Here is a 24,549-nt window from a genome sequence, read left to right as displayed (position 1 = left end):
AGCCCTAAGGTAATGTAAAATTGCTGACAGCATTGAACACATGGCCAATTAATATTGGAGAAGAAAATATGACGTAAGTCCATCCATTTTCTATATAAAACAGTTTTCACGTCTGGGAAGGTTTTTACAAGAATTTGAGAGAGTTTCTATGGGACATTGTAGCCTCATACATGCTAAACAAAAGACGGATTCATTAAGTAGGGCTGGGTATTGAACAGTTCTTTTATGACACGACACTCACCGAAATGCTTCGGTAGTACTGAGTATTGGTGCCTCGACTTTCGGTGCTAAGTTTCAGTACCCAGAGCTTAATCACTTGCACATGAGCTGAAAATGCTGCAAATGATTGGCTGTAACGTTAAACATGGTTGCGGTAACCAGGAAAAAGACATACATAGAGTAAGTGTTGATGCCAATAAATGCAAAAAAACACTGTTGCGAAGGCTAGCAGCAAAACAAATTTGATGACGCACCTGACCGTGCATGTAATCAATTTAGGAGCATAAAGCAGAGCTACCAACCTATAAAAATTCACTTCCACATCAATTTGTCCAAATTTGTCTGAATTTCCACATTTTCAACCTTTAGTCAAGAACATGACAGTGAGGCAATGATCATCATTATCATTAATAAATTATGGCTTCAATATTTGGCATTTTAATGTTTTTATTACATCAACGTTGCAATGGTGGATGCAGTTGCAGCCTGAATCAAATTACCAGCATATGAGATTTCGACATGCCATCATCAAAAATATCTGCGTCTATGGATTTATTCGCCTTTGCCAATTCTGTTTTCAACTCTGAAAAAACAAATGAACAAAAAAACCCAAGTATAATAAACCAGATTAATCAGATCTCAAACTTCAAAATTAAAACTCAGCACTCTATTTTATCCATCCATCCATTTTCTGAGCCGCTTCTCTTCACTAGGGTCGCGGGCGTGCTGGAGCCTATCCCAGCTATTATTGGGCAGGAGGCGGGGTACATCCTGAACTGGTTGCCAGCCAATCGCAGAGCACATACAAACAAACAACCATTCGCACTCAGTCACACCTACGGGCAATTTAGAGTCTCCAATTAATGCATGTTTTTGGGATGTGGGAGGAAACCGGAGTGCCCGGAGAAAACCCACGCAGGCACGGGGAGAACATGCAAACTCCACACAGGCGAGGCTGGGGATTGAACCGGGGTCCTCAGAACTGTGAGGCTGACGCTCTAACCAGTCGTCCACCGTGCCGCCCACTCTATTTTACAAAATAAATAAATGAATAAAAAACATTGCTGATAAATTGAGTTGGATAGTTTATGTATGGGCAATAGTTTTGGTTTCTATTTTGTGCAATGTACTTCTTGTACACGACTTGCATGCTTTTTATATTATATATTAATATTTCCTATATCCACAATTGCTACGGAAATGATGCCAATTTACGAACTGTGGGACTAATAAAGGTTATCTTATATTACAAATATTTATTAATCATCATAATATACTTTTAACCTGCCCCCGTTCTGAAGTGACATGTACAGTGACATACTAATTAATTTCGAGTTCAGACATGGCATCCTGTGTGGATATGTATTATTTTATATTCATATCTCTGTACACGTATGAATTGCCCTGTTATTTTGTTGTTCAAAGTTACTCTCCGCGAAAACGCAGTTCCAGCCAGACGTATGTGACAGGTGTGCTGTATAACCAAATCACTAATTACGATGCTTTGTGACAGCATGTAACGATAGCTTAGCAATTAGCATGGCTTTGACAATGTCTTTGCTTATCCAACTCCTCGTCCTCGCTTCATGACACTTGTAAAACGCATGGTAAGAAGTGTAGCTTATTCACTACCATGGAGGCGATGATCAGTGACTTACAATGCATTGACACCAGACGCAAAGAGAACGTTCGCCTCTGCGGCTTGGCAGCTGGGGGGCATAATTAATAGCGTTTGCACCAAGCAGCCGTTCAATGTAGACGCGCCGGTAATGTCAGATGCTGGATTTATTTTTTCCAATATCCGGAAAAATCAGTTTTGGCTACAAAATAACGGCTGTTTCGTAACATTTGACAGCTCTGATAAAGTGTTTCTGTTCAACTTAAAGGGAAGCAGACAGCAGCCATCCACCTCCTTGAATGATACAGAGCTAGAGTGGCCTGATTCAAAATCTCCACCAACGAACTCCGGTTCATCCGAGAGTAGGTTACAGAGGATGCCGCACTGTCTGGAATTTCAACAGGTAAATTTACGTTCAGCGGAATCTGGCCAACTAATTAATGTTTGTGAACTTAACATTACTGCAACGTATTATGTGCATTGAGCGGTGAATTATCCTGGGATTTATGTAACGACAAATTTAAGATATTACTATGTCTGTTTATTTTATGGATATGTAGCTAGCTAAATCAAAAGCTAACTAAACATTGACAGTAACAGATAAAGCTTAGCTTCAGGTGATGAGGACTCCATACAGCTACAGTAGCAACACTGGTAAAATAAAAATGAGTACTAAGTACTAGTACTAAGAAATCCTGTTCTCACCCCCGTTTCATTTTCAGAACACAATTAGTGTGTTGGCATCTACCCTGATTTTCTTTTTTCTTCTACTTTCTAGAAGAAGACTAATCTCTCTGCCCTTGATGAGCTATTTGCTGATGAGGAAATGAAAATTAAAATAACACTGTCAGCACCTCAGAGAATGTTCAGGATGAGACACAGCGGTACAGAGGTCTGTCATCTACCCGAACCCCAGTGAATCCAGTGAGCTGGTGGTGGAATTCGAGGGACACTCCGCCAATGCTAGCAACCTGGCTACCAGGTAGCTGTTTGCAAGCCTCATCCACACCCTCACAGTGTACATTTTCTCCTGCTGGAGACACCATCATCCAGGAGCAAGATTGTCTGTGTCCTGAGAAAGCAGATATGCTGAGATATGTCCTCAAGATGTAGCAGTGAGCATTAGGCAGTGCCCTCTCTCTTGTTTGCAACAGTTATTTTTTACACTTGAAAATGTAAATTTTTTGATCTAAGAAAACTCATTGGAGTGGAAAAAATACAGAAGCTCAAAAATAAAACTCAAGATTTGCACACCAATGTGTCATGTAATTGTCTTGTTTCAATAGATTTCATGAATTTGGTATAGAAAGAAGTATCGTTCAGAAACCCGTGTTGAAGTGAACGTATCAGTATATGTATTGGTACCAGTATCGAACATTTTTGATTGATACCCCTAATTATCGGTAAGTCACTGGTTTCATGGGTTTACTACATGTCTTAATGTCACATTAAGCCGCTTATGGTCAAACCTGATTGGTTCATTTGCAAGTTGGAGCGGATTAAGGTCAAAGATGATCTGCACCAATTAAGGTGTGGTTGGTTTGGTCTGCACCTGAGTTCTGATGTCTGTGGTAACACCTGACCAAACAAACTGCACTAAGGAAGGAAATGAACTGAAGTTTGATTAAAACAGACTGAAGTGTGGACTCCGAAGAATAAGGGGCAGCTATGTCATCGAGCACAAAGTCTGACTGATTTATTATTTGCTCAAGAGACAAATCCCCACAGTTCAGTGTGTTTCCAAATCTCTCTGCCAGTAAGGAGAAGGTGCAAACAACAGATAAACGGATTGTCCAACTTCTTCGGGTGATAGTTTTATGAGTCTGATGAGTGTTGGGCTGTTCTTTCAGCTTCGTTACATGTGTCACTTCCTAATAGCCCTGGCAACTGGCCCAGCAACAGCCACACAATAGAACCATTCCTTGGTTCTAACAAACCAACAAACATATTTTGCAGCCACAATGGTAAACACACAACACATATAGGAACCCACTAATCACTCTGAGTGGATGGGAAACAGGAAAGCAAAGCAGCATTCACTGCAGTGGGAGAAAGACAACACAACAATGTGTCTCTTTTGTGGACCCCAAATCCAAGCGGGACACTCACCTGGTCTCCAGTGAGATGGCAGGCGGCTAGGTTCTGCTCCTCAAACGAAGGGGCGGAGCGGACATACTTGAGCCAGCTGTTGCCGGGGGTGTCGGGGCCTGTGTCCAGAGAAAACTTGATGTTGCCTATGTCGTCCACCACCTGTTCAGGAGCAACAGGTCCAATTTTAGAAAAGCAGAAATTGACAATGCACGGCAAAGTTCACTCAGCTACCAAATAATTAATAGTTTGCTTCAATTGGGAGAGTGTTGATAAAGATTCTAATGTAGATGACATCTAGGAATTTGATAGCGGTCAATAGGCCAGCTAACCTTGTCGACCCAACAAATGGGAGCAAAAGGTAAGGAAGGGGACTATTGTGGCGAAAGGAGGAGGGAGCTGACTAACTGTGCCTTCTTTGACTTGTCAAAAGACTATCTCTGGCACATATTGATCACCCTTTGTAACCCCTGCTTCCCCCCTGAGACTAGGAGAGATGGATTCATGTTACCCGCTTTCACCAAGAATGACTTTAGATAGAAGTAGCAATGTGGGAGGAAGTGGATGGAAAAAAGAGTGGATGTTGCAGAGTAAAACATGAGGAAGGAAGGCGTTAACAATGGATTGTTGCTTAAATGCGAATACAACATTGAACGGTGAACTCTCCTTTTGATTGCAGTAAGAGGAGATTTTAGGGGCCATTTATATGATATACGGTACATATACGTTTGAAAAAGTTTTTCATTTAATTTGGTCCATCGTCCATGTTTGAAATCCTGAAAATGCACACATTTGAAACTATGTCTCAAAGTAGAAATATCATCTCACTTCCACACTATCTGGAAAAAATATGGTTGTCTGTGAAAATGGAGAACGTGTGTTTCGTGTCCAGTGTGTACTAGTACTTTGGAAACAAAACAACAATGGTCGACCACAGAGCAGTTATTGTTCATCTCACATCAAATTATGATCTCACATTTAAGATGACTGCAGATAATAAAATGCTTTAAGATAAGAACTGGCAGGACAAGCAGTTGGTACACGTGTGGTGTTTCCTCACAGAGTACCATTACCAACTCCTTTCCTGGCATGCACTAATGACACTAATTCTGTCCTTTTTGAAATGTGAAGAAAATTGTTTTGACAACATTGTCAGCTGCAGATGAGATGTGTCAAAAATGAAAAGGAAAAAACATTCACTTCGTTAAAATTTCCAACCTCATCCGCTCTACCAAACAAAAGTGGGACGCTCTGATTTCACCCCCATGCTACATGTTACACCACGCCTGTGTGTATCCTCCAGAGAAAACTAGCCTGACACAGAGCTACTGGGCTAATTACAACCCCCAATCTGACTGACTCAGCGATGGCCTCGAGTGAGCGTGACCCTTCTAATCGTGGTATTCACAAGGAACTCAAGGTGCAATGGAGAAGAACCAACAAGCTGCTTGACGTTTTTAGATGTGCACAGTTCATGAACTCGGAGAACTGGTAACGGTTTTCAAAGTCATGTTTTTCTTCCAGCTCGTAAAGTGTGAACGGTCATGTTCTTGTTGTGTGGGTGAAAGCTTTTTCATGGGCTGGGGGTGCAGGTGTCGATTTTGGAGGGTAAATATGTAAAGTGTCTGGTCAGAGGTGTGAAAGAACTGGTGCATGCGTGCTTGTCCAGATACACACAATTACATGTGTGCATGGTTTAGAGCTGAGGTGTGAGGACACCCCTTATATATTTGTTTGTAGCTGGAGTGCCAATAAGGCTATGTTCACACTGCAGGTTAATTCAGATTTTTTTGTCTTATGTGCCTTGTATCAGAGATTTCCACATCGATGTGAAGAATAGAATTCCGATTTTTTCATATCCAACCCAGGGGTCTTTCATATGTGGATATAAATCGGATATGTATCCGATGCGAGTGCAGTAGACTTCTTGCAGTGTGACATAATCCACAACCAACCATTTGGCCCGACGATAGCTCTACGACGCCAAAATGAAAAGTCTAGTATGTTAGATTTTTATTGGCTGTCTTCCGTGTAGTGTGACATGTCAACGACATCGCTCTGACAGCACACCTTGACGTTGACCAATAGGATTGCGTAATTGTCAACATACTTGAGCGACGTTGTTTACTCACGTGCATGAACCAATACCAAACAATGCTTAACCAATGCTTTAGAGCATGATTCGACAGAACGCTGGCATGTTTACGTACAAACATTAGTGCTAGCACTAGCTTGCTAGGCTAGATAACATTACCTGCTTGCGAGCCGTATTAAAAGTATGTGAACATACCTCAAGCTCTTCTTGAGTGGCCAGCCCAATCCCAAGCACCGGTGATGACACCACATATTTTCTCTTTTTTGTTATTTTTTTTCCTCACCACAATACATTGGGGCGATCCATTGTTATTATCGTCCCCAAGGGAACGAGTGTATCCGCTCACGTTGACATGTGACACTTTTCCTGGTCCCTCCTCCTTGACAGTGTTTGATTTAATAAGATAAAGGCCAGTGATCGTAAACGACGGGATTCAGTGGTATCGTAATAGATGTCGTGTAGTTTTGCCAGCGGAATGCCCCATAGAGTACTGCTGTTCTGTATTGCTGCTCTTTTTACTGTAATAATTCAAATTTGCATCTCGCAATGAATTATGGGAACCACGTGACTTTTCCGTCATCATGCTAGTGGCTACTGGCCCAAACGGAGTGTCCCGATTTTCGCCCGACGTAGCTGTTTTTCGCTGTTCGAGTAAGGGGAATGCTTGTTGCATGGGATTTTGTGCCACCCCAGCTACCTACGAGCTACATCTTACGTGACTAAATACGATGCCGAGCCACGCAGGGAATGTCGCGTCTGTTGTCAGCCATGCTAATCACTAAGCTATCACATGAAGTCGCAAAACACCAAAATGATTGGGTAGCACAGTATACTTGTCAGATTGGTCGGGCTGGAACCGCGTTATAGCGGAGATAACCTAACTCTGTAAAGCAAAATAGCAGGTAAATTAGTACATGTTTACAGAGGAGAATACTGTAATATACAGTACGATGCGAGACAGACATAACAGGGATCGGAAACTGGAAACGAATTAGTATGTCACCGCTGCTACGTCACTCGAGAAAATGAACCTATCATTTAAAAGTACATTCATATATTAAATCTTCCATCCATTTTCCATAACGCTCATCCTCACTTGGGTCACGGGTGTGCTGGAGCCTATCCCAGCTGCCTTTGGGCGAGAGGCAGGGTACACCCTGAACTGGTCGCCAGCTAATCCCAGGCAACAAATAAACGAACAACCATTCGCAATTACACTGAACAAAAATATAAACACTGCAAATTTCAGAGTGGCCTTTTATTGTGGCTGACAAAGAAGAAATGCTCACTAAAACAGATTTAAACAGATTTGCGAACAATATTTGAGGGAAATGGCCTTTTGTGTATGTAGAAAATGTTTTAGATCTTGGAGTCCAGCTCACAAAAAATGGGAGCAAAAATAAAAGTGTTGCGTTTATATTTTTGTTCAGTGTATATTCACACCTATGGGCAATTTTAGAGTCTTCAATTAACCTACCATTTTAGGACGTGGGAGGAAACTGGAGTCCTCGGAGAAAACCCACGCAGTCATGGGGAGAACATGCAAACTCCACACAGTCGTGGCTGGGTTAGCCATAATTTATTAACAATTACAATTATAGAACAATGATTATGTTGTGAAATTGAGAAGTATGCCGAATGTGTATCCTATTACATAATATACTGCAATAACTGTCCCATGGTAATGTTCTTAACCTAATTTTAAAAATATGGAAATTCAGACAAATTGTTATGGAAGTTAATTTCTATACGTTGGCAGCTCTGTAGTCAGAGCCATAAATGCAATTTCACTAATAATTGGCATAGTTTTATACTCAATAATTGGCAGGTTTGAGTTATTTTTATAACTTAATTAAGTAAAGCTCTTTGTGTTGCATTTTTTAATGAAAAGCGCCTAGAAATAAAGTTTGATTGATTGATTGATAATATATTTTGGTGTTTCGGCGGGTTTCGGTTGCTGGCCTTGGGTTCCTCGGTTTCGGTTTTTGATCTCGGGAAACAATTTTCATTTTGGCGCATCATAATAATAATACTGAAAATTATAGTTCTAGTGCATTTAAATCATTCTGGCAAGGTAGTATCCATTAGCCTCATTGCACATGAATATTTTGATGTTCAGATGAAAATGAGTAGTCAATACACAATACCTGTATGTTGTGTTTAGTGTAGACTATATGCACATAGTATGTATTTCAGCCTCACAGTTCTGAGGACCTGGGTTCAATCCCCAGCCCCGCCTGTGCGGAGTTTGCATGTTCTCCCCGTGCCTGCGTGGATTTTCTCCGGGCACTCCGGTTTCCTCCCACATCCCAAAAACATGCAAGGTAGGTTAATTCAAAACTCTAAATTGCCCGTAGGTTTGAATGTGTGTGCGAATGGTTGTTTGTTTATTTGTGCCCTGCGATTGCCTGGCAACCAGTTCAGGGTGTACCCGCCTCGTGCCCGATGATAGCTGGGATAGGCTCGAACACGCCCGCAACCCTAGTGAGGAGAAGCGGTTCAGAAAATGGATGGATGGATGGATGTATTGTTGCTTTAAAAATGACAATACCACCAACTGGCCTGGCATACACATTTTTTTGTTGTTTGTGTATGTGAACAAAGGTGTTGTCATTTGTGCTAAAACGTGATAATAATAAAAAAACAGTATTTGCTACTTTTACTGAATCGATGTGAATACGAATCTGAAATCATATTCCCTCCTTACAGTTACTGTTGTCTTTTGCTTCCACTTTATGAGTTAAACACACTGCCTGATTGAGCCCAGGCCTTTGTGTGTAAAAAAACAGTCACTGAAAACTAAACAGTGCTATGTCTCCCACCCACGGAGGTCATCCACACCCACCAACATCTATTACTCTCTCCCTAATATGTTTCTTTGAGACGGCTGTCAGAGTGGACTTGCCATAGAAAGAGATATATAGAGAGATCTCGAGAGAGAGAGAGCTAGAGTTAACAGTATGACTGGTATTGCTCATGTTTAGAGGTCAACGAGAAAAAAAAAACTTGCACACAGGTGGAACCACTTTTTTGTTGTTGCTTTTTTAGGGTGAAAGGGCGTGGCAAGGGTGGCAGGCAAGCAGAACTTTCACATGCTTACACACTGAGCATGTTGCAGTTCATACACACTTATGACTTCCACCCCTCTCACTACAATTCACTATGCACCCGAGGGTCTGATGGTGGATTAATGAGCAGCAGACCTGTGTGTCTTTGTAAGTGTACATGTGTGCGTATGTTGTTGAGGAGGCCTACTAACACCCTGTCTCCAGGTGGAAGCCTGATTTATAAGGCTACAAATGAGGTGCAACAGAGAGGGAGAGCCAGAACAAGCCCACAGCTGATTGTTTGTTTATTTACCTTTTCCGTTTCATTTTTCCTCCCCACATCCTCACATGTCCTATTGGGGAAGAAGGCCTGGCTCCATGTAAGCACTATATCACATTTAAGCGGACAATTTTCTGAATTTATTTCAGTTTCAAAGTGGGTGGAATTGGCAAATTTATGAACAGACATATTATTTTCACAATCATTAACAATAAGAAAAAAGAAAATACTATGCATTTTGAGTAAACCTCTAATTTTTTAAATTAATTACTAACCACTAATTCTTGTGAGAATGCGTCTAACTGAATCTTCAGCCTGCCATAATTTCTATAACGGCTTTTCCATTTCAGCTAAAAGACAATGTACATACAGTGGTGTCTTCAGATACAAGTTAAATTTATCTGTGACCACCCATATCTCAAATAAATCTTTCTCCATTGAAATGAATGGAAATGCCATTGATCCATTCTCACCACCCCCAAAACCCTCAAATTTTTGTGATTGTTTTTTAATGAGGAAAAAAAGAACTCTGTAATGTTGTACTTCATAAAAACTATGATGCCATTAAAGAGAATGTAAAGGCTCAAACTCTTTGTGCATCATTAATGTTTCAATTCATTGTGCTGCTCTTTCTGCTCTTCCCGTTTTGGCCATCGGGAAGCAGTTTAATCCAGATATGCAGACACAAACAAAGAAGAATGGCACTTCTTCCACTATTACTGTAAGTGACTCTGTAAGATGCTGTAATATGAGTATTTTTTGTAGAATATAAAGAATATAAGAATATGTGTTGCTTGATTGTGTTCAAATATCCGATGCTTAAATGGTTTTGAACCTAAACTATCGATGCTAACCTTCAGCACGTCAATGGCACTATTATATGTTAGCAATAAGTTAGCGGGCCGTTGCTAAGGCAACATTGCTTTGACATGAAACGTCAACTGGGAGTGGCATTAAACAGCTTGAAGCCTGTTTTTGATTAAATGTTTACTATTTGTCAAATTGATGCTTATTGTGAAGTGAGCTGTGCTGAATTAAGTTTACTGCCATCATACAGCGCTCGTACCTCAAGTTGGTCAAGTAAAAGCAAAACAAATTGGCCGAATGCCAACTCCTATCTTGAAAAACTTGGAAGTTGGGTCACTTGTATCTCATGGCTCCACTGTAATTTTATTAAAACTGAATTGCATTTCTTTTCCGTACCCAAGTATTGACCTGTAAATTGTCTTGTAAATGTTGAAAAAGGAAGAATAAAATCCAACAAATTAGCCAATGACTTTTTAAATTGGTACCCATAACTGTGACAATCATGTATTAAATTTCGTCATAAATTTTTTTTAGTAAAATTTTTCAATGTATTAAAATCTTCGCTCCTCCTTGAGCAATCACCTTATCGTGGTTGAGGGGTTTGTGTGTCCCAGCGATCCTATGAGAAAAGTTGTCTGGGGCTTTATGCCCTTGGCAGGGTCACCTTTGGCAAACAGGTCCTAGGTGAGGGACCAGACAAAGCATGGCTAAAAGACTCCCTACGATTGGTAAATCGATGGAATCGCGTTTTCCCTTGCCCGGACGCGGGTCAGCGGGCCCCCCTCTGGAGCCAGGCCTGGAGGTTGGGCTTGCAGGCGAGGACCTGCTGGCCAGGTCTGCACCGAAGGGGCCCAGGCGGGCACAGCCCGAAAGCGTAATGTGGGTCCCTCTTCCCATGTGGGGGGACATAGGGGTCGGTGCATAATGAGCTGGGCGGTGACCGAAGTCAGGGACCTTGGTTGTCCGATCCCTGGCTACAGAGGCTGGCTCTAGGGACGTGGAACATCACCTCTCTGGCGTGGAAGGAGCCCGAGCTAGTGTGTGAGGATGAGAAGTTCCGACTAGACATATTCGGGCTCACCTCCAAAGACACAGCTTGGGCTCTGGTACCAGTCCTTTCGAGAGGGGTTGGACTCTCTTCCACTCTGGAGTTGCCCAGGGTGAGAGGCGGTGAGCAGGTGTGGGTGTACTTATTGCCCCCCAGCTTGGCGCCTGTACATTGGGGTTCACCCCGGTGGAGAGGGTAGCCTCCCTCCGCCTTCGTGTGGGGGGACGGGTTCTGACTGTTGTTTGTGCCTATGCACCAAACGGCAGTTCAGAGTACCCACCCTTTTTGGAGGCCCAAACGTATTGTGAGGGTCTGCTGCAAACGTCTGGCAGAATCCCCTGTCAGAAGGATTTTCAACTCCCACCTCCGACAGAACTTTGCTCACGTTCCCAAGGAGGCGGGGGACATTGAGTCCGAGTGGACCATGTTCCGCATCTCCAGAGCTGTGGCCGTAAGGTGGTCGGTGCCTGTCATGATGGCAACCCCCGAACCCGTGGGTGGACACCAGCGGTGACGGATGCCGTCAAGGTGAAGAAGAAGTCATGTTGGGCATTTTTGGCCTGTGAGACTCCTGTGGCAGCTGATATGTACCGGGTGACCAAGCGGAATGCGGTTTTGGTGGTCGCTGAGGCAAAAACTCGGGCGTGGGAGGAGTTCGGTCAGGCCATGGAGAACAACTTCAGGACGGCTTCGAGGAACTTCTGGTCCACCATCCGACATCTCAGGAGGGGGAAGCAGTGCACCATCAACAGTGTGTATTGTTGGTATGGGGCGTTGCTGACCTCGACTCGGGACGTTGTGAGTCGCTGGGGCGAATACTTCGAAGATCTCCTCAAATCCAACAACACGCCTTCCCATGAGGAAGCAGAGTCTCCGGTCTCTGATGTGGGGTCTTCTATCTCTGGGGCTGAAGTCACCAAGATGGTTAAATATCTCATCGGTGGTAAGGCCCAAGATTCCCCCAGAGTTCCTAAAGGCTCTGGATGTTGTGGGGCTGTCCTGGATGACACGCCTCTGCAACATTGCATGGACATCGGGGACAGTACCTCCGGATTGGCAGATTGGGGTGGTATTCCCCCTTTTTAAGAAGGGGGACTGGAAGGTGTGTTCCAACTATAGGGGGAACACACTCTTCAGCCTCCCTAGTAAGGTCTATTCAGGGGTGCTGGAGAGGAGGGTCCGTCGGGAAGTCGTATCTCAGATTCAGGAGGAGCATTGTGTTTTTTGTCCTGGCTGTGGATCAGTGGACCAGCTCTATAACATGGCAGTGTCCTTGAGGGTGCATGGGAGTTTGCCCAACCAGTCTACATGTGTTTTGTGGACTTGGAGAAGGCATTCGACCATGTCCCTCAGGGAGTCCTGTGGGGAATGCTCCGGGAGTACGGGGTACCAGACTGCCTGATATGGGCTGTTCGGTGCCTGTATGACCAATGTCAGAGTTTAGGCCACAATAAATCAGATTAATTTCCAGTGAGAGTTAGACTCCACCAAGGGTGGACTTTGTCACTGATTCTGTTCATTACCTTTATGGACAGAATTTATTGATGCAGTTGAGGTGCTGAGGGGGTCCGGTTTGATGACATCAGTATCACCTTGCTGCTTTTTGCAGATGATGTGGTTCTGATGGCTTCTTCAAGCCGTTGATCTCCAACTCTCACTGGAACGGGTCACATCCAAATGTGAAGCGTGTTCCCCGGGAGTCCTGTGTGGGGTACTTCGGGAGTATGGGGTATCGAACCCCCTTATACGGGCTGTTTGATCCCCGTACGACCAGTGTCAGAGTTTGGTCCCCATTGCCGGCAGTAAGTCAGATTCATTTCCGGTGAGGGTTGGACTCCGCCAAGGCTTGCCTTTGTCACCAATTCTCTTCATAACTTTTATGGACAGAATTTATAGCCGGAGCCGAGGCATTGAGGGGTTCCGGTTTGGTGGCCTCAGTATTGCATCTCTGTTTTTTGGAGGTGATGTGGTTATGTTGGCTTCATCAAGCCGTGACCACCGACTCTCACTGCAGCGGTTTGGAGCCGAGTGTGAAGCGGTTGGGATGAAAATCAGCACCTCCAAATCAGAGACCATGGTCGTCAGTCGGAAAAGTGTGGCGTGCCCTCTCCAGGTTGGGAATGAGATCCAGCCCCAAGTGGAGGGGTTCAAGTATCTTGGGATCTTGTTCACGAGTGAGGGAAGAATGGAACGGAAGATCGACAGGCGGAACAGTGCAGCCTCTGAACTGATGCAGACTTTGTACTTTGTAATTTTGCAAGCCGAAAGGCAAAGCTCTCAATTGGTCAAGAGGTGTGGGTCATGACCGAAAGAACAAGATCCCGGATAAAAGCGGCTCAAATGAGTTTCCTCCGCAGGGTGTCCGGGATCTCCCTTAGAGATAGGGTGAGAAGCTCGGTCATTTGGGAGGGACTCAGAGTAGAGCCGCTGCTCTGGTGCATTGAGAGGAGCCAGTTGAGGTGGCTTGGACATTTGATTAGGATGCCTCCTGGACGCCTCCCTGGTGAGGTGTTCCAGTCATGACCCCGGGGACGACCCAGGACACGCTGGAGAAACTATGTCTCCCGACTAGCCTAAGAATTCCTCTGGGTCTCCCCGGAAGAGCTGGATGAAGTGGCTGGGGAGACAGAAGTCTGGTCTTCCCTGCTTAAGCTGCTGCCCCCGCGACCTGACCTCGGATAAGCGGAGTAAATGGATGGATGGATAAAATTTTTGAGGCAATCAAAGCACTGAGAACACAAACTCATGTTTCTATTGACTTCTATATGCTAACATTTACAATCCAGAAATGTATGCCAAAATCTGTTAAAGCATAGTTTATATAGTGTACTTGTGAGTGAAAAGAGAAGCGTTTGGAGTGGACAGGATGCAGAGAAAACTCCACAGGAAGCTCTGATAAGAGCACGACACTCCTCTTGCTTCTTGCCTCACAAAGTGGAACCTTTGACAGCTCGGAACCTTTAATGGATGTCTCGACATGCCCTCTCCTTCGTCAGCTACGTGTGACGGATGTGAGAGGTGCGCGGGGCTGGATCAGAAAAGGAAAGTTGCTTGCCGACGACAAGGTGCATATTATTTTCAGTTTGAGTGAGGGCACAAAATGGAAACACTGCTCAGCTGTGATTGTCCTTTAGATGCGAGACTGCTTTGTTAGAGTGTTTAGGTTGTGTTCACAGTCTACTTGTATTTAATACAGACACATTTATTCTACAATTAAATACAATTAAACAAGTAGAAATTGATGTTTTCTTTATGCTCACTGGGCACAATATTAAGTACACCTGCATAATCTAACGACAGTAAAACAAACAGCTGTATACAAAATTCATTTTAAAGAAGTCATTTAACAGTAAGTTCATAAATGTGGTTTGCACTAGTGGTGTAGAATTGAGCTCCTTCATGCTGAGAGGCGTTTCTAATATTTTGGCCATCTCATGTCAGTGAATAAGTAAGCAAAATATTTCACAAAACAGTGCAATTATGTGCCACTGCATACTACAACCACCACAATGACTATTTTGTTAAATGAATACCTATGTTAAAGTGTCATTTATAATGAAGAATTATTATCTTTATCAATTTTGATACATACATTGTATTGGCTCTCAGTAGCTTGGTCAAGTGTGCTTGATATTGTGGCTTGTGAGTGTATATTTCCCTATTTCAAAATCACTGCAAACATGACCAGTCTGTGCTACACTCTTCCCAAGAAGCCAAAGTATAAAGGAAACGACTCTGTTGACAGGAAGATAAACCTTGTTATCCACAAATCTAAAGACGATAAGCAGCGATCAAATTTTATATCGTGATCACCCTCAAATGTAGTCAAATTGCTCCTTACGAGTCAAAACTGTACAAAAGACAGACAGGAAAAATGCATACACTTCCACCTGAAGAAGTTAGGGGGCGACCTCACATGCGAGATAAAAGACCAGACTTGGAAATGAAAGTTCCCCACAGCCGCACACGGACTTGTGAACAATATAAAAAGGGTAGACATGTAAGAATTACGTGCACGCGCGCGCACGCACACATGTAACACACACGCACACACAAACACATACTTAAATAGGTATACTGTAAATACAAATTAAAGGTGTCGTTTAGTTTATTTGCTTACACGTGTAAATTTGTGTGTAATGTACAGTATGAGTGATGTGTGTGATGGTGAATGAAAGTGTGTTAAATGTGACCCATTTTATCTGGGCTGTGTAGCTATAGTGACATAATTAAAAACCCGGCAGCCAGGGCCCTTGTAAAAGCCATCTGGGCAGCGTGTGTGTAGGTGTGTGTGTGTGTGTGTGCGTGTGTGTGTGTGTGAAAACATTGTGAGTGTCAGAATGTGTCTACGCTCACTAATAATCCAAATGGCTTCCTTTAAATCAGAATCATCTGCAGTCATTGCTATTGTTTGTGGTGTGCATGCACGCATGTGTGTGTGTTTGTGTGTGTGTGTGTGTGTGTACCACATGCATGTGTGTATAGTTGATGTCACAAGCTCACAACATTGTGCTCTCCTGCCCAATGGAGCTCCCAGCTGCAGGTCGTGCATAATTGTGTTTTAAAAATGAATAATGCTGAATTGTGATATAGAGAGGTATTAATTTAAAATTATGTGTATTATTTTGGATGTCCTTTGCAGTAGTGCACTGCATGATCCTGAGAGCTTACCACACTATAGAAAAATAATAGTCAGTCAACGGCACTGTCAATCAAGATTATCTTTGGAACGGCAGAAGTTTGATAAAGCTTTTGTAATGGACTGGCATTGGGCAAGTTTACCTGATGTTATAGTTTTCCAAAGTGTAATTAGTTTAAAAAAATGCCATAATTAGCATCAACTACTTCAATATGTTGCACAACTCTGTCACCCCATTATTTTTATGCAATATCCAGTTAGTGATGATGTAAGATGGATCGATATTGTTACGGTACCAAGTAGCTGAATTTCATCATACTTGTTACAGTAGCAGCAGATGAGGCCTACTTTTGAAATCCACATAAAACTGTGGTGCTAATAATAAAGTAAGGGCTTAGAGAATTAAATCAGCAAGTGTGCCAAATCAGCACACGTCTTGCCATGTTCGAGTAACTTGAAACAGGAAGCGCGCAAGCTGTGAAAAGGGACATGCAGTGAGTTTTCAGGCTGGGGTCTCATTAATGAAATGGCCTTTTGTTATTTACAGCCTCTTATTAAAAGCCTGGCTGAATGTGTGTAGAATGACTGTGCGTGCGTGTGCTAGTGTGTATTCCACCCTAAATGTTTTGTGTGCAGGTGACACGTTCAAAGTAAATGCATCAGTTTTACTGTTGTGGACCCTTTTTACAGGCCCGGCTTTATTATATGTATTTATGGCAATCAGTGAGGAGATATATTGGCTCATTACAGCCAAGCAGGTGCTGGCTAAATGGGGAGATATATGAACAGTACATCAGGGTCATACACACTGTGTCCCTTTTATTTTATTTTAAAAAAATCTTTTTTTTAACATACGCCACCCTTCATATATACATTCAGTACAGCACCTGCATTACTTATGATGATTGTTAACAGACCCTGGAGAACAAAGTAAGTGAAAATGTTTCAATATATATTGGGAGGAAAAAACACAGCTCTTTATTGCTGGGTGAAAACACACAGTTAGCAAACAGCTGTTTATGGGCGACAGGAACTAAAGTTTGACGATGCGGCTGAGTTTGTTTACATGTCCACACACACATACAAAAAAGTATAACCCCACTATTATAAAACTGGTTATTTCCATACTAGTGAATATCCACAATATGGTGTTTTCCTTACATTTGCAGGCTTGTTTGGCACAACTAAGACTTTTATGTCTCTCATAAGTGCGTTACCTGCTTGATGTTGTGTTTGTTTTAAGCAGTGGACAGATTATTTATTTCCACCTCCCTAAACAGCACTCCATAACTCAGTGGACTCCAGCAAAGAATGAAATGTGTGGCTCTTTTGAGAAAGGAGAGTTATTCACTTCCTGAGTTTCAGAACACGGTGGTTCCGTTCTTCCGGGGACAAAAAAGAGCAAATACAAGATCATAGATTGTAAGAAAAAAAATCCTTGTTAGGCAGTGTAGAAAAAGTATACATTATGAGACATTGTCCGATGCTATTGTTATTTTTTATTTTTTATTATATTGTTCATCTATCTATACCTTTTGTTTTGTTTTTATATGTATGTATATATACATGCATATCGTTTTACTTGATCTAATAATACAAATAAAAAAAAATAAAAAATGAAATTAACAGTCAAATAAAAAAAACACAATAAAACAATGCAGCAATGGGTTCACAGTGCCACCTCAAGCATCCCATCAGATTGGCCTGTGATAGAACTAGATTACTCCGAACCACTCAAGGTCATACTTGCATGATTTCTTGAATTGCTATGATATGCTGCGATGTGGTGTATTAATCAGTATTGCATTTGTCTATTCTGGTCTTTCTTTTCTTTCTAATCAATTCCATATATGTTAGTAGTACTGCATAGTTGCATCCATTTTCAACACCGCTTATCCTGGTTAGGGTCACGGGGCGCTGGAGGTTATCCCAGCTGACTTCAGGCGAAAGGCGGACCACACCCTGCGCTGGTCACAAGTCAGTCGTAGCGCACATATAGACACGGACAACCATTCGCACTCACATACACATCGTCACTAAGTGGGAACGGAACCCATGCTGCCCACACCGAAGTCAGGCGAGTGTACCACTACACCATCAGTGACCCTGCTACATAGTTGTTTATTATTATTATTAATTTGTATATCGTATTCTTTTATTCAATTCAATTATTTGCCTTTTTAGGTTAAACTACATGTGTGCCTTAAAGAGTAGATTTTTTTGCTATTGAAGGTTGGCATTACTTTAGCAGATATTTATAAATTTATAAACATATCTTTACAGCAAAAAAAAAAAAAAAAAAAGATCCATTGCAACTTTCTCATCCAGATAGTGGGAAAACTAAATATTAATTTCCTGAGCGCAAGCAGAGCAAGTAAATCCCTCAAAGGTAGTACGTGCATGCCAAGAATAATGTCAAATAATAATGAGTGGAGGAAGCCTGCATTCAACAGTCACACAACTTGACCTGCACTCTATCGACTGACATCGGAAGTGAAACATAAAATAAGGACAATTCCTGGAACTGGGCAAACACAAATAGGGAAGTAGTGCTGGCCACACATTTGAAAGCATGTAACGCTATCAATTATTTATTAACACCCGAATAAAGGAATACTTCCTTCAATAACATTTTCTTTCATGAGACAATGGACAACGGTGAGGAGAGAATAAAAAAGAGACCGGGAGTCCTAAAAAGTTTGACATCACGAGTCTTGAAATCCAAAGCAGACAAGTTGTTTCCAAGACGAGTATTATTATTTTTTTCCTCCCATTTGCATGTCAGTTGCTGTTTGGCATCACCCCGAAACGGTCTTAACAAGCTCAAGTATCTCATTGCTTGGATTGCCGAAAAGGAGAGTGACAGAAAGCATTCATCTTCTTGAAATATCATTTGGAGAGAACTGGGACAAAATGAGACAAACTGTAGGAGGTGCACAGCATATTCAACTTGAGCAAAGGACTCATAGTCAAACTTGCATCCATCCATCCATCCCTTGTCTGAACCGCTTATCCTCACACAATGCAAAAAACCTTTTCATACAAAATCGGACGAAGATTTGAAGCACTATTGTATTTGAACCAAACAATTTGCCAAAACCATCAACAAGTATCATCACACTGGTTCAACTTTGCTGCAAATTGTCCCACAATTGATTTTATTTTATTTATTTATTGAATTTATTGATGTTAAATTATTGAACATTTCAAATGGTTTATTAAAATGTATTAGGGGTTGTGTTTAATGGGCCACTTTCTCCAAATTTTTAATAATGTTATTGTCATTTTTTTCTATTGAAGGGGTGAAACATCTAAAACATCTTGTGACAACAATGTGTTCATGTGTTTTGGCTAAAAAATAAAAAAGCACTACCATGCTGAAATTGCCAACGTACTTAAGTAAGCTCTGTGTGCATGTGCAACCCCTTAATGACACACTTCTTAAACATGATATATATACTGTTCTGAATAAAAAAATTCTTACTAATTGAAAAACTGTTTTCCCAAATGAAATTTTCACATAACTATACGTAACTATGATAGCAACCCCACATCTTTCAGTAACTTATCGCATTAAGTCCTTCAAAATTCCGGCTAGAACGTCACAAAATGCATTTTTAGTGAGATATGACGCAAAACAAGCATCACGGCAAAGCATGCGCAAACCCCCACAGCAAAGCATGTTTTGCTGCTACACACACTTCACACATGGTGTACACGCTATGTTGAACATTTGCTCCAAAAACACCTTATTTTGTCATATTTTCCAAAACTTGACTAACAAATTATTTTAGGTTAAAAAAATGTGAGATGCCAAATAACGTTTTTTTGGTATGAAATCCGACAAAATGGTGAAGACTGTAAATTTCCTCAACGGCCTCTCTGTCTGCATACCTGTTGAGAGAAGCCAGATTTTGTGAGTTTGGGTGTATTTGGTTCTGCTGCTGCCCAGTAGCATTAGCTGCAGCCAAAGAGACATACACGATGCTATAGGAGACGTGTGTCTCTCCTTCAAAGGGATTGCATAAATATCTGGCAATTCTCATCCCCACTTGGATAATTTCATGTGTGTGTGTTCTCTTGTGTTGTGTCCGTCAGTCTACTTGCGTGTACCTGAGCTCAACCTGGGACTGAGACTAGCCAGGACAGAAGGCCTAATAGAGCTTTTCTCATTCCCAAGTGGTGGTGAGAAGGAAACGGGCCATTTCACTGTTGTGTAAACCATTGTTTCATTTCCACACTTCTCCACGCTCCCTTTCTCCACTCTGTTATTGCTGTGGGTTCTGGCCCGTGTTCAAGTGTGAACACAGTACAGCTATTGAGATCCCAGCTCACACCTTCTTGGTCAAAGTGAAGATTTTAGACAGTGTAAAACTGCTTATTTCTTTACTGTCCCATACTTCATTTTTGTGCCTTTTTTTTTTTTTTTTTTTTTTTTTTTTGACAGGCGCCCCATCCCTTCATCTTAATTGTCACCCGAAGTCAGACTCTGGAGGGCCCCAATGGGCAGGTAATGGATCCTGCTTTGATGACCTGCCTGTAGAGGCCCACACAGCCAACCTTTAATTAAGAACGCTCATCTCCTCTTCCCAAAGTTAGGGGGGAGGAAATGGTAGAACAGACTTGGAGTATCAGAAAGTGTGTGTAGAAGAACCCTTCAGCCATATGGTTTGTGTTAGAACCAATGTTAAGAGTGTGTCAGTGGGTGGAGGGCCTGGGTGATGGCTATCAATCCACCCTTTAATGGATGACAGGATACAGTATATAGGGGCATGGCTGCATGGATAACCCACTAAGAAAAGCGAATGGCTAAACGAGTGCATTAAATTGTTTTTCCTTACATATTATGTTACAATAATAACTGCTTAAAGGCCTGATTTTAGGGGGACGGCAACAGTATTTGAGATTAGGGATGTGATCTATCAACTACTAGAAGAGTACAGTCAAAATGTCATGAATGCTGTCGCTCCTATTAAATCGAAGACAATCTTAAGGCGATCGTGGAGGAGCACAATGATGGTAAAGAGCTCTAAATCAAAGTGTAGGAAAGCAGAACGTAAGTGGAGAAAAAATAAACTCCAAATTGACTATGAACTCTACAGACAGTCTTTGTAATTTAGTCAGGGCAAGACAGTAACACTTTTCTGAAATCATCAGTAAGAACCTCAACAATACTCGCACTCTGTTTGCTGTGGTTGACAAGCTCACAACCCACCCCCCTCCCCCTCCTGAATCAGATAGCTCCAGAACTACTAACAGCAGATAAATGCAATGAATTTGCTTATTTTAGTGAAAAAATACAATCCATAAGGTTAACTATCAGTACAAATCTGCAAAATGATAAAATGATACTACATCTGAAGCCACCCACGAAAAACTCTATTACCACGTCAGAATTTGATACTTGACCAAAAAACTGTAGAGAAAACGGTTCAGCAGCTGAAACCTTGACTCAATACTTTTTCAAAGCTATTTTGAAGTCTGTGCTAGCTGATTTGCAGCAAATAATCAATTGCTCACTTCAGTCAGGCGAGTTTCCTAAAGTTCTTAAAGAATCTGCCATTAAGCCTCTTCTAAAAAATAAAACGCTTCCATGTTACCAAGCTATAGAGCATCTCAAATCTCCCTTTTAAAGCCAAAATTGTTGAGAAAGTTATTTTTAATCAACTCAGCAATTTTTTTTTTAACTTAAATTGACTTTTACAAATTTCAAGCAGGTTTTCAAACTCATCACAGTATAGAATCTGCTCTTATCAAAGTGCTAAATGATATAAGGTTAAATACTGACTCGAGAAGGGTGTCAATTCTGATCTTGTTGGATCTCAGTGCGGCTTTTAATACGGTAGATCATAATATACTGCTGAATAGGTTGGAAACGTGTGTAGGACTAAATGGAACAGTCCTTAAATGGTTCAGGTCCTACCTGGAGGAAAGGAGTTATTTTGTAACCATTGATAGTATTCAATCTCATCAAATGGCAATGACCTATGGGGTCCCTCAAGGGTCAGTTCTTGGACCGCTCCTGTTCAGCCTGTATATGCTACCCGTGGGTCAAATTCTTCAGAACTTTAATTTTGACTATCGTAGCTATGCAGATGACACACAGTTATATCTAGCAGTGTCTCCAGATGACTACTGTTCAATTGAGGTGTCGTGTCACTGTCTAAAAACAGAAAAACTGAATGAGCGAAAATGTTCTTCAATTAAACCACAACAAAACTGAGATAATTGTTTTTGGCAATAAAGAAAAGAGGATTGCTGTTAGTAAGTACCTGGAGTCACTCGCTTTAAAAAACAAAGACCAAGTCCGAAACCTTAGTGTACTGATAGATTCTGACCTACCTTGCAACAGTCATATCAAATCAATTACTAAAAATGCCTTCGACCATCATATCCAGAGTGAAGGCTTGCATGTGCCAAGCAGACCAGGAGAAGCTCATCCATGCTTTTATCTCAAGTAGACTGGACTATTGTAATGGTCTTCTGACTGGACTCCTAAAAAAGAGCATTAAACAGCTGCAACTCATTCACAATGCTGCACCTCGAGTACTGACTAAAGAGGTCAATAGCATATTACTCCAAGTCTAAAGTCTTTACACTGGCTCCCAGTCAGCTTGAGAATAGATTTTAAAGTTCTGCTACTGGTCTATAAATCACTAAATGGTGTAGGTCCTGAATACATGAAAGAAATGCTAATGGAATATAAACCCAGTAGGGCTCTGAGATTGACAGACTCAGGTCAAATATTGGAGCACAAAGTCCAAAGCAAACAAGGTGAAGCAGCATTTAGCTATTATGCTGCACACAAATGGAATAAGTTGCCAACAGTGACGTCAGCCCCAAGTGTGAATGTTTTTAAATCCAGGTTAAAATCTCTTCTTTTTTCTCATGCTTTTTAGAGCATTTCCACTTTTAAACTATATTTCTTATATTGTATGCTGTTTAAATTGTACTTTTTTTTCTATCTTTGTTTTAAATGTTCATAAGCAGTTGTTTTTCTTTGTTTTTTAAAAATGCTTTTAATCCCGTAAAGCACATTGAGTTCCCTTGTGTATGAAATGCGCTGTATAAATACATTTGCTTTGCTTTGCTCACAGCAATTTAAACATTTGTTTCTTTGGAAGCTGTCTCAACAGCATCCCCCAGCATCTCAAGCATGATTGGGAGTAATGCCCCCCTGACCAGAACCTGAGTGGTGTTCTATTATTGGACTTCTGTGCTTGTCATGGATTCTTCATAACGAACACCATGTTGAGACATAAGGGTGTCCACATGTGCACTTGCCACCAGGACACCCTAGGCCCCAGTTTGATGATCGACTTTGTGGTTGTGTCATCGGACTTACGGCCGCATGTCTTGGACACTAGGGTGAAGAGAGGGGCGGAGCTGTCAACCTATCACCACCTGGTGGTGAGTTGGCTCCGTTGGTGGGGGAAAGATGCGGAGATGCCAGTCCGACATGGCAGACCCAAACGTATTGTGAGGGTCTGTTGGGAACGTCTGGCAGAGCCCCTGTCAGAAGGAGCTTCAACTCCCACCTCCGACAGAAGATGGGGGACATTGAGTCCCAGTGGACCATGTTCCGTGCCTCCATTGTTGAGGCAGCCGACCGGAGCTGTGGCTGTAAGGTTGTCGGTGCCTGTTGTGGCGCCAATCCTCAAACCTGTTGGTGGACGCCAGCGGTAAGGGATGCCGTCAAGCTGAAGAAGGAGTCCTATTATGCCTTTTTGGTCTGTGGGACTGCGAAAGCAGCTGATGGGTACCGGCTGCCAAGCAGAACGCAGCTTTGGTGGTCGCTGAGGCAAAAACTCGAGCATGGGAGGAGCTTGGTGAGGCCATGGAAAATGACTTCCGTACAGCTTACAGGAAATTTTGGTCCACCATCCGGCGTCTCAGGAGGGGGAAGCAGTGCACCATCAACACTGTATAGTGGAGACAGTGCACTGCTGACATATACTTGGGACGTTGTGAGTCGGTGTGGCTGAAGACCTCCTAAATTCCACCGACACACCTTCCCATGGGCTTTCTGAGGTGGGTTCTTCTATCTCTGCCGTTGAGTTCAACGAGATGGTTAAAAAGCTCCTCGGTGGCAGGGCCCCAGGGGTGGATGAGATTTGTCCTGATTTCCTGGTTGACATGCCTCTGCAACATTGGATATCTGGGACAACAATGGATATCTGGGACGGTGCTTCTGGATTGGAAGACCGGGATGGTGGTCCCCCGTTTTAAGAAGGGGGACAGGAGGGTGTGTTCCAACTAGTAAGCTCTAGTAAACCTCGTGAGGTCTATTCAGGAGTTCTGGAGAGGAGGTTCCATCAGGAAGTCGAATCTCAGATTCAGGAGGAGCAGTGTGGTTTTTGTCCTGGCCATGGAACAGTGGACCAGCTCTACATCCTCAGCAGGGTTTTCGACGGTGCATGGGTGTTCACCCAACCAGTCTACATGTGTTTTGTGGACTTGGAGAAGGCCTTCGACCATGTCCCGGGAGTCCTGTGGGGGGTGCTCCGGGAGTACGGGGTACCAGACTGCCTGATATGGCCTGGTCGGTCCCTGTACGACCAATGTCAGAGTTTGGTCCGCATTGCCAACAGTAAATCAGATTCATTTCCAGTGAGTGTTAGACTCCACCAAGGCTGCACTTTGTCACTGATTCTATTCATTACCTTATGGACATAATTTCTAGAGGCAGTTGAGGTGTGGAGGGGGTC

The 24,549-nt window shown here is 42.4% G+C and overlaps 1 protein-coding gene across 4 annotated transcripts in view; it reads right to left on the bottom strand.

Moving 5' to 3' along the window:
- prdm16 (PR domain containing 16) overlaps positions 1-24,549 on the bottom strand; it is a 240,472-nt gene that overhangs the window by 28,254 nt on the left and 187,669 nt on the right. For all 4 annotated transcript variants that reach the window (XM_061783389.1, XM_061783368.1, XM_061783379.1 and 1 more), the window contains exon 4: positions 3,947-4,087. In XM_061783389.1, the coding sequence (XP_061639373.1) occupies positions 3,947-4,087 (141 nt within the window). The remainder of the gene's footprint in view (positions 1-3,946; positions 4,088-24,549) is intronic.

Source organism: Phyllopteryx taeniolatus, chromosome 1, assembly GCF_024500385.1.
Source record: "Phyllopteryx taeniolatus isolate TA_2022b chromosome 1, UOR_Ptae_1.2, whole genome shotgun sequence".
Classification (NCBI taxonomy): Eukaryota; Metazoa; Chordata; class Actinopteri; order Syngnathiformes; family Syngnathidae; genus Phyllopteryx; species Phyllopteryx taeniolatus.
This window is presented reverse-complemented; position numbering and strand designations above follow the sequence as displayed.